Below are 14,406 nucleotides of genomic sequence, written 5' to 3'. Positions count from 1 at the left end.
TTTTAGACCTGACCACAGACAAAACTCGAGTGTACCAGGCCATTTCTCTCTGTGTTCAGCAAAGTAAAATCACAAAAATGTGACAGTCCTCGTCACTCCAGTCACTTGTTAGACTCCCCTGCTTCCACCCTTTGCCAAAGTCTTCCTCAACTTTCTACTTCCTGTGTTTCCTGTCTCTCCTCATCTGTTCTATCTATTAAGGACAAATATGCCCCAAAAATAACTAATAAATAAAAAGAGACTGAAGAACTACAGATGAACCTTTTTAAATTTGAGCCGAGATCTCTTACGTGTGAACCACCAAACATCTCAGGTTACAAACTTTTTCATCTGCTAGAGCATTGCTTTAAAGATGGGGTATTGTGTTTTTTAAGGCTCCATACTGTCCCTTTGGTATCCCTGTAGTATCTTAATATAGTTTACAGATGAAAAAAATAACAGGTTTTATCACACTGGTGTTTTAGAAAACCCTTACTTCAGCCTCTGCCTGAAATGCTTTCTCCCAGCTGCTGTGTCTTTAAGGCGTCCTGCTTAACAAAACCCCCTTCCTTCTGATTGGCCAATCCTCTCAAGGCCTGTTGAGGGCAGAGCTATGGGTAGACCTTGTTAATGAAGACCTGCTTGTTCAACATTTCATGAATGAGATAGAAGATCCTTATACAATGCGCTGGACATTTCTCTAAGAGCTTGAGAAAATCTGGTGGTATTTTCTAGAACAAGTGGTTTTGATCAGTTTACAGATGGATTCAGGGATTTCTACAACAAATGAATGCGTAGAGGTTTGAAAAAATGTAACACTGTTTCTTTATATTCATGTTAAAATATAGAAGAGCAGAATGTCTGTCTTTAATGGTATTCCAAAGTTTACTGTTTCATTGTCTGGATCAAAGAATGAAGACAATTAGATAAGACTGAAACTTCTGGAAAAACCTGTGAGCATACCCATACTGAGCATAATTTGATATCCTACATTTCAAAGTGCCTACTTGGTAAACGCCGGACTTTCATGCTTCAACCAAACCTGACTGCAACACATCCTAATAACGAAGTTCAGGTTATATCAAACAGGAATACATTTATATTCCTTTCATGCAGATGTTTTGGACGACCATCATATTTTTATTCCGAGCTATTGTGTACAGATTCTCAGCCCCAGGGAAGCTGACCACACATTATAAAACTGATGAAATTACAAGAATAAGATTGTAAAAAAGTGATTTAGATTTTTTTTTTTAATGAATTTTGATAATATATTCAGATCAAATCTTATCACTGATTCCTCTGTCAGTTTATTTCATACATACAGCACAAGCTTACCAGCATCAATTTGTTATGGTTTATCTCTTATATCCTACGTTTGGTCATTCACCTTTTGCAGTTTAGAACACTTTTTTAATGAGTATTAGGAGCAAATCTTTTGGACCATTAAAAAAAACCCCAGAAATCTAAAGCTAACATCAAAAGTGAAGAAATGTCAACTAAAAAAGAACTTTTCTGAAACTAAAAGTTTAAAAAAAGCAAAGCAAAAAGAAAAAAAAGGAAAGAAAGAAAGAAAGAAGAAGAAGAAAAAGAAACCCCTGACTTAGAATAAAGGTTAAAAATTCTTTAGAAAAGGTTTGAAGACAAAATCCTTGCCTGAAAATGCAGCAGGTGTCTGTGAACCCACCTCTGGACTCCTGGTTGAAAACCCTGTATTGTTTGCATCGTCACATCCGGCATTGTCACATATTTATCACCTTTCATTAAAGTCTGGTTATCACTCATATATGTCACTTCAAAACTTTGCAGTTAGTTGGAATCCACTTGAACCTCACAGGAACAGAAGCTAGTGTCCAAGCACTTTACACAAATGTGTTGGTCTGATTGAGAGAACAAACAGTAAATGAAAGAAGACTGTGTTTTAAACGGCCTGATTTTAATGTTTCTCTGTAATTATGAAGCAAACAGACTGTGACAGTATGATGTAGTCCCACACCCAGTCATAAATTGTTCCTCGGTCTGGCGAATTGAGAAAGGGGAAAGAGTAAGAACTGTGTGTTTAGACCGATCTGTGTGCCCACAGGCCATTAGCCAACCACTGGACTGACTATCCCCTGACTCAGTGGAAGCAGCAGAGTGTCGGGGTCAAACTCAGTCACCGTTGGTGCATAATATTCAGTGGTGGAGCAGGATTCAGTGCTGTATGTTCCCTGTGGAGGAGCAGGGTGGACTTGAGGATAGATTCGGTCACAGTTCTCTCTGCAGAACTTCTCCAGCTGTTTGGAAAAAAGAGCAAAGGCTGCGAGCTGAAGGATGAGACTTCTTCACATTTCAGGATCAGACAGTTGGACTAGTTGGTAATAACAAAAAGACTTTTGTGGTGTGCATTGATAAGTGGGGCTGGTAACTTGGGATTTGTAGCTCTGGGTCTGCTGTGGTTCTATTTCCACTGCATGAACATTTTAAACAAAAAGTCAAAAATACAAAACACAATACATTTGTTTTCTGAAATCACACTTCCAAACCTTCATTTTAAGGCTCAGTCAGTTTAAGGAAAGATTGTGGTTTGGATCGGAACTCCCAGGACTTTTTATGGTTGGAGGACCTTGGTTGTCCCGGTTGAAATAATAGCCACTTGGTAATGGATGTGGAATGATTGTGCTCATGGCTAAAAGTAACAGGCATGGACTGTTCAAGACCAAGTACTGGCTGACCCTTTCAACCACCACCATAATTCTTAGGTATAAACATAATTATACGCCGCTTGAACCAAAGAGTTGGTCTGGTTTGTGTTAATTTACATTTTTTTCAAGGAGCTTGAGGGGATTCAATCTTATTTTGGTGATCAGACCAGACAGAACAAAATCCAGTAAAAAATAACAATAAATTCAACGTTAAAAAAGTAAGTGAGCGGCTTTGGAACACAAGAAGTAAGTCGTAAAAAAACAAAAATATGCTGTATTTAGAGCAATGTCTCCCCAAAACTTGTCCACATTAATGAATGTCAATGGATCAGAGAGATAAAAGAAAGTTTTTTTTTTTTTTTAACTGATATCACTGGTTGAGACACAGGTCAACTGATCCCAAAGAGAGCTGCTGCCCCACTGAATGCAAACATTTACCTTTGCTTTAGCTATGTATCATTGAAAAATTGGTCTCAGTGCGTAGAAAGAAGAAACACAATGTGAGCTGTACCATCTCGTTTTATTGTAAAATATTATTTAAGCTGTGGGCTTCGCCTAGTGGCAAAGTCATGCACCCACATACCGGGCAGCCTAGGTTTGCTCCCAGCCCGTGGCCCTTTTCTCTCTATACTCTCCCTAGTTTCTGCTTTAAAGGTCAAAAGGGCCTAGAAATTTAACTTGAAAGACAACAAAAACAGATTTTCTTTCAATTCAACCAGTCAGGTTTTTTTTTTTTTTCAGCCAGACTGATTTATTTTGATCCGACTCCACTGTAATTGGCTTTTATTAGATAAAAAATGTAAAACTTAACTCTTACCGTTCATGTTTTTTTAATCCTTCAATACTAAATTGCATTTAATATTTTCAATATTTATTAATGGCATAGCCCCAATAGTTAACAACCTTTTTTTAAGTATGTTTGAAATTCAATTGTTTTGCTTTTTAATACTTTCAGTCCAATTTAGATCAAACTTCATCAATATTGAGATTTGGAAATCAAATGAATTCATGAAATGTGCTTTATCTTGACTTTTAAATTTATGGTCCAAATAAATAATGCACTGGTCTGACCTGACTTAGAGGTAGGAGATGGCTTCTAAGCTCTTACTCTTTATTCTTGAAGGATGATAATGTCACATGTTAAGAGATATGCAGGAGTGCAGGTCACAAGGTAAATTTGTTTACTGACTGACGTCCAGTGATTCCTGGTTAATGCAGCAGTTCTAGTACTTTCTCTGTTCATAATGATTCTTAGTGAGTGAAACTGCTGTTTCTCCTGACGTTGAGATATGATGGGTCAGAAGAACCTCAGACCTGGTCCTCCCTAAGCAGAGTCAACTGTCACCCATTTATGAAGCGCTGTTGCCTTTGTTTATTCAGTTACACCCACAGATTTTTGGGGATTGACTTACTCCAAGACTTTTGTGTCATCAGTCTGATTATCTGCACCTGTATACTTCGCTCAAAGGTGGTGGCTCAAACTTCAGGTTCTTTTGTAATGTTTTAATAACACTGACACAAAGTAATTGTCTGCTGAGCGACCCTGGAGTTTTTATTGCAAAATGTGTTGTTCCAAAGCCCAGTGGTGCCATTTTTTCCCATCAGTGAGAGCAGAGGGGATGCAGCTGTGGCATAAACGCACTTTGCTGAAAGGGAAATGATGTAGCGTTCAGCCAAAAAACAATGTGCACGTTAATTTGGGGGCCCCACTCCTCATCTTAATTAATGTGTTAATGCTGAAAGCTCTGGTTTGAATGAATAGAGAACAACACAAATGCAAAGGAACATTACCTTTAGGTGGTGAGAAACAGGAGCACATTTTCATATTTTCACATTTTCAGAATTATTGCGAGATAATGTGTTACTCAGCCTTAAAGGAGTGTCAGATTTATCTGAATGTATTCACAAACAATAATGCAGAGGGCTGTCACACTGCCGTACTTTACATTATTTTCAGCAGTTGGAGGAACAACAGTGAACGAGTGAGGTTTAATTGTTGCTCTGGTAGTTGTGCAGTAGCTCTGCTTACTCTCACGCACACACACAGCTACACACACATGCACACTACTGCTAATCACAGCTTGGTACAGGTAGTGAGACGCTGGGACTACTGGTGATTGAGCCTCCCTGGTGGATTGGAAGCAGGAATCTGACAGACTCAGATAAAAGGCTGTTTGGAGTTGCCTGCAGCATCAAACAGCATCAGCCGCCTCCCCCTCCTCTCTCCCCCACCTTCACCTCCCCTCTCTTCATTTCTCCCTCTTTTGGTTTACTCTGTTGCCATGACTACACCCAGCCAGAGCCGTCATGTTTTGGAGGAACCTGTCAGGGTGCCGCTCTCAGATCACCTGATGCGGGTCGCCTCCACCGGCGGCCTCTTTCACACGGCGTCCTCGTTCAATTTAGCTTTGATAAAGTCTGCGCACTGTGGTTGAGGAGTGCGGTCGGGCCCATTTCGTCGCTGCGTGTTGAGCTTGTGTAATTTACCCGACCTGGTGTTTTGAAGAGGACCCCTCTAAACGGTAGAAAAACATAAATACATCTCTTCTATCCAATTTCCATGTTTATGAAGAGAGTGTAGTCAAAGCAGCGTGATTTGAGTGGAGGATGGGATGAAATTACCTGTTTGGAGTCATGCTGTGGGGATGGGTGTGTGTGTGTGTGTGTGTGTGTGTGTGTGTGTGTGTGTGTGTGTGTGTGTGTGTGTGAACAAGAATGGTCGTAGGTAGGATACAAGACTGATTTGAAATCCACTTAGAGCTGAATTCCCCCTGTAAACATTTTGTGAGGAACACATTACCTGCTGCTCCGGTGCTGTGCTTTTCATAATACTCTGCAACAATAAAAAACTGTCACCTCTCTGAGCCGGCTGTCCAGTTTGCAGGCATGTTGGTGTGTATTCTGCCACAGTATAACGGCAGATAAGGGGGGATGAGGAGGGTACATATGCTGACTGTATGGATCCCACTGAAGGGTGAAATGTAAGCTGGCCCCCCATTGAGCACAGATTTGCATCTCCTGCTGTTTGTTTCCGATATTTGCTCGCTTTTTCAGTGCGAATGAATGAGTGAGTGAAAGAGAGGGAAGAGAAGAGGGAGGATGGAAGTTGTGTAGGGTGATGAGAGGATGGATGCGGGGAAAGCAGAGGGAGAGAATGAGCAATGTCGTGATCAAGAGACGCTGGGACACAGAGAAGGAGATGAATGGGGCTGAGAGCAGGAAAATTGGACAGGAGGCGGGGAGTGAATGAAGATAGAGAACGGCGCCAGATATCAGGAGACAGAGATTGTGAGCTATGTGCAGGTAATAAACAAGGCAGAAATAGATAGATATCTCCAGAGAGGAAAAAGAAAAGTGTGTGATTGCGCGCATGGAGTAGAAGGCTGGGGTTGAAGGGGGATTTGTTCCTCCCACATGATCAGAAAAGAGCGATAGGCAAAAGAGTGGGAAAGAAAAAGAAGGCGGTAAAGCAGAGGGAGGAAAGCTGGAGAGTGTGAATAATGACACAAGCAGGAAAGATTTGGATGAACACGCTGTACTTAGACTAACTTGGCCAGCTGAGATGATGTGTATCCCTGCTAAGCTCTCCTTTAGGCAGGCTTAGATCTCATCAACTCACTCCAGGTTGGCACTGGCTTCAAATGCTCCTGCAGAGCCCTGGATTAACTATACAGCCGTCACTCAGGCACTTAAACAGGGGTCTGGAGAGGCTCATTCTATACACTCCCCTACCCCAAACCACCACATCCGTCCCCCTTCAAAGCTCCTCTCAGGAAGACTTCTTCATAAAGATATCCGGCGCCTCGCCTCAGGTCATGTTAATTGTGCTATGATTTTAAAAGAGGTTAAATGAGCATGTCGTCTCTCCCCCTCCCCTTCCCTCGTTAACTTCCTCTCTATCTTTTTCCAGGCCTGTGTGTGTGAGTGTTTCTTTTTCATTCTGGTGCTCTTCCAGATCTTCTCTTGCCAAATCACACGCCTCCCCCTCCTTCCCTTTCCTCTCCTCCCTCCCTGTCTCTGGCTGGATCTCAGGCTCTGATATTTGGAGGCCCTGCAATCGATATGGTCTGTCTGTGATTGGGTTGCCTCGCGTGATTCATTTCTGTAACCTTGGTGATGGTTTGATGTGGAGGCTGCACCCATGTCCATATTATGACTCAGTGAGCGCGTGTGGAGAAGAGAGGCTGGTCAGGGGAGGTATCGATTGGTCCTTCACTCTCCCTGCCCTCTTTGCTCCCCCTCCATCTCCCTCCCTTACTTTATCCATCTTTTTTCTCGCTCCCCGTACAGCCTTGATAGTTTGGCCATAATTTGAAATGACTTTGTGTTCTCAAGAAATGATTATTTAACCCTAAATGTTCCCTCGGGTGTTAATGTTTATCTCTTCTCTCCCTCTTTTCTGCCCTCTCTTCCCTCCCTCCCTCCATCTCCTTCCTATCTATCTCTTCCAGAATTCGATCAGACACAATTTGTCCCTGCACAGTCGCTTCATCCGGGTGCAGAACGAAGGGACAGGGAAGAGCTCCTGGTGGATGCTGAACCCAGAAGGAGGGAAGATGGGCAAGGGACCCAGACGACGTGCAGCCACGATAGACAACGGCACCCGTTACCTGAAGACCAAGGGTCGTGTCAGCAGGAAGAGGGCAGGAGCCGTAGGCCTCGGAAGGGGGCAAGGTCATGGGGCTGGTCCCACAATGCAAGGCTCCCCAGAGCACGGCAGTCCAGCAGGTAAAGGAGGCATTGGCATGGGGGGTGAGGAGTATGACACTTGGACTGACCTCCATTCCCGCACTTCCTCCTCTGCCTCAACGATGAGTGGCTGCCTCTCTCCGATCTTGGCTGAGGCTGAGGCTGATGAACCTGAAGAGGGAGGACTCTCCTGTTCAGCCTCTCCTCGACTCTACCCCAGCCCCACCAGCACCAGATCCCCTGCCCTTGGCACGGGAGGCCACTGCCCCAATGTTGAGCTGCCCCAGCTGACTGACCTTACTGGGGCTATCAGTCTAGATGAAAGCGGATATCCCCAGCCCCCGCAAATCAAATGCAACAGTTATCCCTATGTGCCTGGGCCCAAGGCAGAGGGCTCCTACTGTGGGCCGTTATACACACAGCCCTCCATGGGTATGCTGCGGCACCACACTCCTATGGAGACCATCCAGGAGAACAAGCCAGTCAGCTTCCAGCGCCCGATGAGGGGCTACTCAGAGAACAATGCCCTGCAGAGTCTCCTCACAGGAGGTCCGTCGTACTGCAACAAGGACACAGTGCTGGGTCAGGGACGGGAAACACACACACTCATGACACAGGGAACCAATGGCATTCACAGCCAGCACAGTCACAATCAGAATCGCAGCCACAATCATAACCACAATCACAGCCAAGAGCATGCTCACAATCCCAGCCTACACAACGGGCATGGCTCAGTTCATGACCAGAATACCCACCATCAGAACCACAATCAGGGTCACAAACACCAAGCCAGCCTCGACTACACCCACAGCCACAAGCCCCACCCAGCTCATGACTATGGCCCAAGTCACGAGCACACTCACAGTAACAAAGTAAACGCCAACCACGATCACAACCCACGCTCCAGCCAGAACCACATGCACAACCACAACCCCCACAACCCTCATAACCCTATGCACAGTGGGCCTCACCCTCAGGCCCTCTCTCCACGGGTTAGCAATGACATCTTGCAGCCCTACAGCCTCAAGACCTCGAACCACTATGGTCCCCGCCCACATCTCCCAACATCGCCATCCTTGCCGCCCAACCCTGCTGGGGTCATGGACGTGCCCCAGGACCCCTGCCGCTTGGCATCAGCCCCTCACCCACGTCACCAGCCTTACCCTGGGGCTCATCATCAGGGTATGACTGAATCCTGGCATGGCTACTACCATAACAACCACCAGCCGGGAAATGCTGGTTACCAGGGGCAACAGCACAACACTCACAGTAGAATGGCCGCCAGTCTGGACATAGAGAGTGTCCCGAATAGCCTGGACTGTGACGTAGACTCCATCCTGCTCAGTGACTTTATGGACACGGAGAGTATTGACTTCAACTTCGATGGCTCTCTATCCCAAGGCTTGGGCATGGGGATGGGCATGAGCTTGGGGGCTTTTGTATGCCCTCCTTCAGCACACAGCAACCAGAGCTGGGTGCCAGGGTGAACCCAGGCTCAAGGGGTTTGGATAGACTCATAATCAGAAAGCTCACCCACCAGGCCAGGCTGCTGGTGGGCTGTACCCTTGGACTGACGGACTGTGATTCTGTTCCTCTGAGACTGTAGAACAAGATACAAATTGTCATTTTGTTTCCTGGGGACGCCCTTCAGCTCATATCTGACTCTCCCTTCAACCCCGACCCTGTTTGCAAAGCCTTCTGTCTCCATATTGAGCCAGCCCCGATGAGCCCAAACCTTACGCCCCCCTCCTTCTTTATGCCCTTCAGTTTTTTTGTTTTTGTTTTGAGTTGTTATGGCTCCTCCCAATCTCGACATGCCTGTTCAAAGCTGTCAAGCACTTTACATCCATCCTTTAAACAGATGCAGTAACAAAAAGACCGGGAAAAGTCGAGTCGTGTGTTGGCTTAGGTTTAATGTATGCAATCTACTTCCCAGTATTATCTCCTCCTACAAAGGAGGTGTTGTTTTGACTTAAGAACATGATCAAACAGCTGCATAAATACCTTTCAAAGTAGAGGTGCTCTCAGATTGGGGGTTAAAATGCGCAGGGGAGCTTTGAGGTGAAGAAAAAAAGGAAATTTTAACATGAGGGTGAAATAAAACCTTGAGGTGTGGAGGGAAAAGAAGGGATCAGGGTCAGAGTGACTTCTCTGTGTGGTGGACAGTGGTGTTTCCTGTTCAGTTTAGAGCGAGAGGACAGTCATCCATCAGGCAGCCATCAGCACCACTCCATTGAAATGCAACATCCCTTCTTTAATCTCCAAAGTAATGCCAGAGTGATGCATCACTATTGCAAATCTAATGCGCTGCTCTGTGTTTTTTCAACCCCCCTCTCCCTCCTCAACTCCGGACACACCGGCTTAATGTGTTTTGGCGAAAGTGATGATTAAAGTCACTCTGCACTAAATGGGGGAGGGATTGAAAGGGGGGGTAGTGTTGGGGAGGAGAAAGGGGGGCATTGAGGGGAGATGATAGGAGAGGAGAAATGCAAATATTCCCTCTGTGCCTCTTCCTCTCCATTTTGTGGATTTATGTAGCTTTCCCCGTAATGAAATAAGCAACGATCAGAGCCTGCTGCACATCCTGAGGAGGTCCCTGATTGGCCTGTGCTGGGCTGCCTCAGCGTGGCTCCTTCACCAGCTGACCCCAGAACAGCTTAGCGAGCAGCTGTGGTCAGGCCAGGATGTTGATGGAGCTGCTCTCCTCAGACCCCAGGCAACCTTGTCTAATTCACTAACACCCAGGTTCAAGCCCACTATATGCTTTTACTCCTGTGAATTGCACACTGATGAACAGCGTCAGCAGATTACTATTTGGTGCTATCTCCTCTTCCCAGGCTCCCTCCTATCGCGCCGCCCCATCCCGAGGTTACTCGGAGGGTAAACAAGAGTAATTAACCGCCAAACAAGATGGATGATTTATGCAAGTGTGTGTATTCGCTCATCGGCACAAAGTCATAATTCTTCCCCCCACCAAGAACAAGCAGGGCGATTTCTGAGAGGTGATGCCCAGCGACAAGGTAAAGCGGCTGGCAAGTGGAGTGCTTATAATGTCCTTTTAGTCCTTCAAGCATCCCCTCTACAAGCTTTGCACCCCCACCACCGCCACCGCCCGCTCGTCCTGGCCATAGCTTTACTTTGCTGTTGTCTTTTCTTGTGCTTGTTCTGTGATTGTGCAGTTGTCTGTCCTGTTACAATACTGCTTGGATAGAAGCTTTCGTGTGACTTTTATTTTCTACATTCCCAGAGGGAACACGGGCAAAGGGGGCATTAGCCAACCCTTGTCCTGGCACCTGTCCCATTAAAGATAGAGAGAATAGGAACAAGAGAGAACAAAGGTGGATAGATACAGAAAGGGACTGAATAGGAGGGAGGCAGCTAAATGAGGAGGCAGGATCTGTGAGACTGGGAGAGATTTTCCAGCTCGGTGGCTTTCTGTAGAATTGGCTGTTTGAATCGGGCCAAATGTCAAGTGCTACTCCGCCAGCTCCGACGAGCTTTGACCAGAAAGCCACTTCTCCCTCCTGATCAAGGACAATGACGGGTATTTCCATACACTTTTCTTTTGCTTTCTTCTTCCTTTTCATGAGTTAAGATGGCCCATTGTTGTAACCCAACTGTAATTTGTTCTCTGGCCTGTGTGCACTTGTGTGTCAAGCTTTCTCGTGGGTGTGCGAGTGTGTGGGCGTGTGTGTAGCACAGTTATGTACAAGAACTGATTAAGGGAATATTGTTGAGAGCTAACGTGCCCTGGTATTGTCCATGCCTGGATGAGTGCAGCATACATAATATATACAGTTTATATTTATTGGTTAGGGAGATGGGTCTATGGAGGACCATTCAGACCCCTCACTGCTTTGTCTTCTCCAAGACAAAGAGGCAGAATGCTATTTCAGTTTGACTACATTTCATTCTGTACATAATCTATATTGAGAAAATTGTATTATAATTTTTTGCAAATATCAATTTCTTTTCTAAAATGATGTATCTGCTCATCTGGTGACGTAAAATAAAATCAAATAAGAACATAAAGGTATATTTGTGTGTCTCTTTCATTTGCATACATCATCTTTTAGACAGACTCTGCTGAAAGCATGAACAGATGGGTATTACAGGTGTCATTCACACAGAACAGAGAGAAGTCTGACATGAAGGCATCACAAGGTTGGATCAGATCACTAAGAATTAGACTAAAGTCTGAAGTTCTGTGGGGAATAACACACTGTAGGATACTGCTGATCTTCACAACACTTGCTTTGGTATGTGATATAATTCAGTTACAGGTGGGAATTTATTTCCAGTGAAATACCACATCCGTTTTCTTTCTGCACTCAGTGTGACGTCAAGTTGCCTCTGCTCTTAAACAGCCAGGTGTACATTATCCTCAAATAAAGCACTTAACTGTACACCACTGTTTTGCTTTACTGTATCATGTCTTTTTACCAGCTGCTCAGCTGTGTTATATACTTGATTCTAATTGATCAAAAACCCCTGACAGCTCTTTTAAAATTGCTGTTTATTCTTAATATCAAGAACAGTGTCAAGAGATCACACACAAAATACCATATTAATCTGCAGAAATGAGTTTCAGCATGTTACCCCTGCAAAAAATGTTAGCTTTTGTTTGCATGCTAAATTTGTAGGCTGAACAGCATGGATGCCTAGCACTGGATCCTGTCCTGCAATCCAGGCATTGCAGCACAGCTGTGGAGAGTATCTCTGAGCTACTACTAAAGCCCCGTTTCCACCAAGTGGTTCAGTTCGGTTCATCTCAGTACAGTACACATCATGTGGTGTTTCCATTGACTAATCCCTGGACAGATCCACAACCAACCAAGATGAGACGTCCCAGTTTTTGGACCCTCCCCTTTAGGTTTTTATTGTTGCTCTTTGTTTACTGAGTCACGTTGTTCTTCTTTGTTGGATTTATTAGCAGGGTACACTGTGTCGCACTGCTATGGAGTCACGCTATTACATAGCTGACGCGGTTGTTGGCATCTGGCTTACATGTCACCTACCAAGAGGGGACACGGTTGGCTGTGGAAACGCAAACAGGATCAGGCTTTACCGATCCAATCTGTACCAAGCTGTACTGGGTGGGAATGCGGCTTCTGACCCAAGAATTGCTTTGGAATTAAGACGCAAGCACTGTTATTAGACAGTTCAACCAATCAGAGTAAAGTATCTAACACAGCTGTGTGGTGTTAAAAAAAAACAAAAAAACATGGAGGAATCCTAGCTCGCTCCAAATGATATGTTCTGATTCTGATTCTGATTTTGGGCCATGTTTGGGCATGCCTCAGACCCGTGATGTAAGCAGTAAAGGAGTGAAACTGAAGCAAATTCTGCCCCACCTTGCCATCATTGAAAAAAAAAAAAAACTTCTATGCTCTTTGCAAAATTCTTTCTTGCTTGCGCTCTTCTCCACTCACATTCTCTGCTCTTGTTTCTATTAGGCTTCATTTTTCTGTATCAGGAGCTGTTTTCTGTATGGTGATTTCACATCACAATATACCAGAGGTTTCAAACTCTATTAAGTTCCGGGTCACACACAGCCAAGTTTGATCTCAAGTGGGCCAGACCAGACCAAAAACTTGAGCTTAATAACCTCTAAATAACAACCACTCCATTTTTCTTTTGTTAAAGTGAGAAAGGACCTTTTGAAAGAGTTTACATTGAATGAACTCACAAAACATTAAATTACTCAGAGAAGTAATTTCATCAATATTCTTTTTCAGTTTATTATTCACACATGTGCATTACATCTTACAGAACAGAACATATCAACAAAGATCAGAGCAGCTGAAACAGAAATCTGGAACTGTCCAATTAATTGTTTTACCTTATGATTATACAACTTGTCCAGCCCTCGAAATTATTTTGAATATACGTTTATCCAGACCCCCTGACCGTACACCATACAAACACAAGTTGGAACTGTTGAAGAGGAAGGTGATATTATTCCTCCTCTTTGTTAATGTATAAGTAGACAAATAAAAACAAAGCTGTGTCAGTGCATGATCAACAAGGTTTCACCAAACTAAACTTTTGCACTAAGGCTGCTTGGTTCTGTCATTGTTTCACTCTGTAAAGTCAGCCTGCCAGCCTCATTGACACCATCTTTCCCCGTTCCACCTCTGGTACTTCCTCTGTGGAAGGATCAGGGGCAAAATGAATTTGCTTCACCATTCCCAACCTTTTCTTTTGCACCTTGCACCCAAGATGTGTCAATATCTCACTGTGAAATGGTAACATGTAAAAGCTAATAATAATAGAGACAGTCAACGTCACCAGGAGCAGTTGTGGGTTCAGCATCTTTCTTTAGGACACTTGGTCATCATGTGACTCAGTGAGCTGGGGTGGAACCGCCAACCTTCTGACTGAGGGACAACCAACTCTACTTCTGAGCCAGTGGACATGAGGCCGATCACTGACCTTCAAGGTAGACTGTAAAACAAGTTTTACATAAACGTAGCCCCAGAGGTAAATATCAGATTACACATGTATCAGTCCAGTCGTGCAGACAAGGTTAAAGATAGACTAAATCTGGAGCGCATGTATAATGCTTGTGTGTGTCTGCACATGTGTGTGTGTACTAGTGTATTCACATTTCCCTACACATGAATTTGTGTGCATGTTTTTGCCTCTATGTGTGTGCGTACTTATTAAATAAAGCATTTGCAAAAAGCCATGCCATGACATGTTGATAATTCTTATATTTGTCCGTGGATACGTTGCTTGTTTATCCCCTCAGAACAAATATGTACGTTTGACTACATGTTTGAATATATTCATATGTGTGTGTGTGAAGATAATGTATGTGTTTTCTGTGAGTACATGTGTTTGTGTGTGTGTGTGTTTGAGCACACATGTGTGTTTATCAGAGTGTTTATGAATGCAGAGTTAAACACTACCTTTCCCTCATTTTTGGGAGTGTGTGTTAGTGAATGACTCCTGCATGTTTACGTGCATTTTTGGTGTTGATGTGTGTGTGTTTTGGTGTGCGCGCCCGTGTCTGTGTGTGTGTGTGTGTGTGACTGTATGATAAGGCTCG

General features: G+C 44.2%; 1 protein-coding gene across 1 annotated transcript in view; it reads left to right on the top strand.

Annotated features, from left to right (window-relative positions):
* Window positions 1–11,373, top strand: part of foxo6b (forkhead box O6 b) — a 59,025-nt gene extending 47,652 nt beyond the window's left edge. Inside the window, exon 2 of the mRNA XM_074687690.1 lies at window positions 7,115–11,373. Coding sequence (XP_074543791.1) covers window positions 7,115–8,839 — 1,725 coding nt within the window. The 3' untranslated portion in view covers window positions 8,840–11,373. The remainder of the gene's footprint in view (window positions 1–7,114) is intronic.
* The last annotated feature ends 3,033 nt before the right edge of the window (window positions 11,374–14,406 follow it).

Source organism: Halichoeres trimaculatus, unplaced genomic scaffold (genome assembly GCF_033239565.1).
Source record: "Halichoeres trimaculatus isolate MK-OKI-2021-1 unplaced genomic scaffold, fHalTri1.1 fHalTri1_scaffold_14, whole genome shotgun sequence".
Taxonomy (NCBI): domain Eukaryota; kingdom Metazoa; phylum Chordata; class Actinopteri; order Labriformes; family Labridae; genus Halichoeres; species Halichoeres trimaculatus.
Note: the sequence above shows the minus strand (reverse complement) of the source record. Positions and strands in the feature narration are given on the sequence as shown.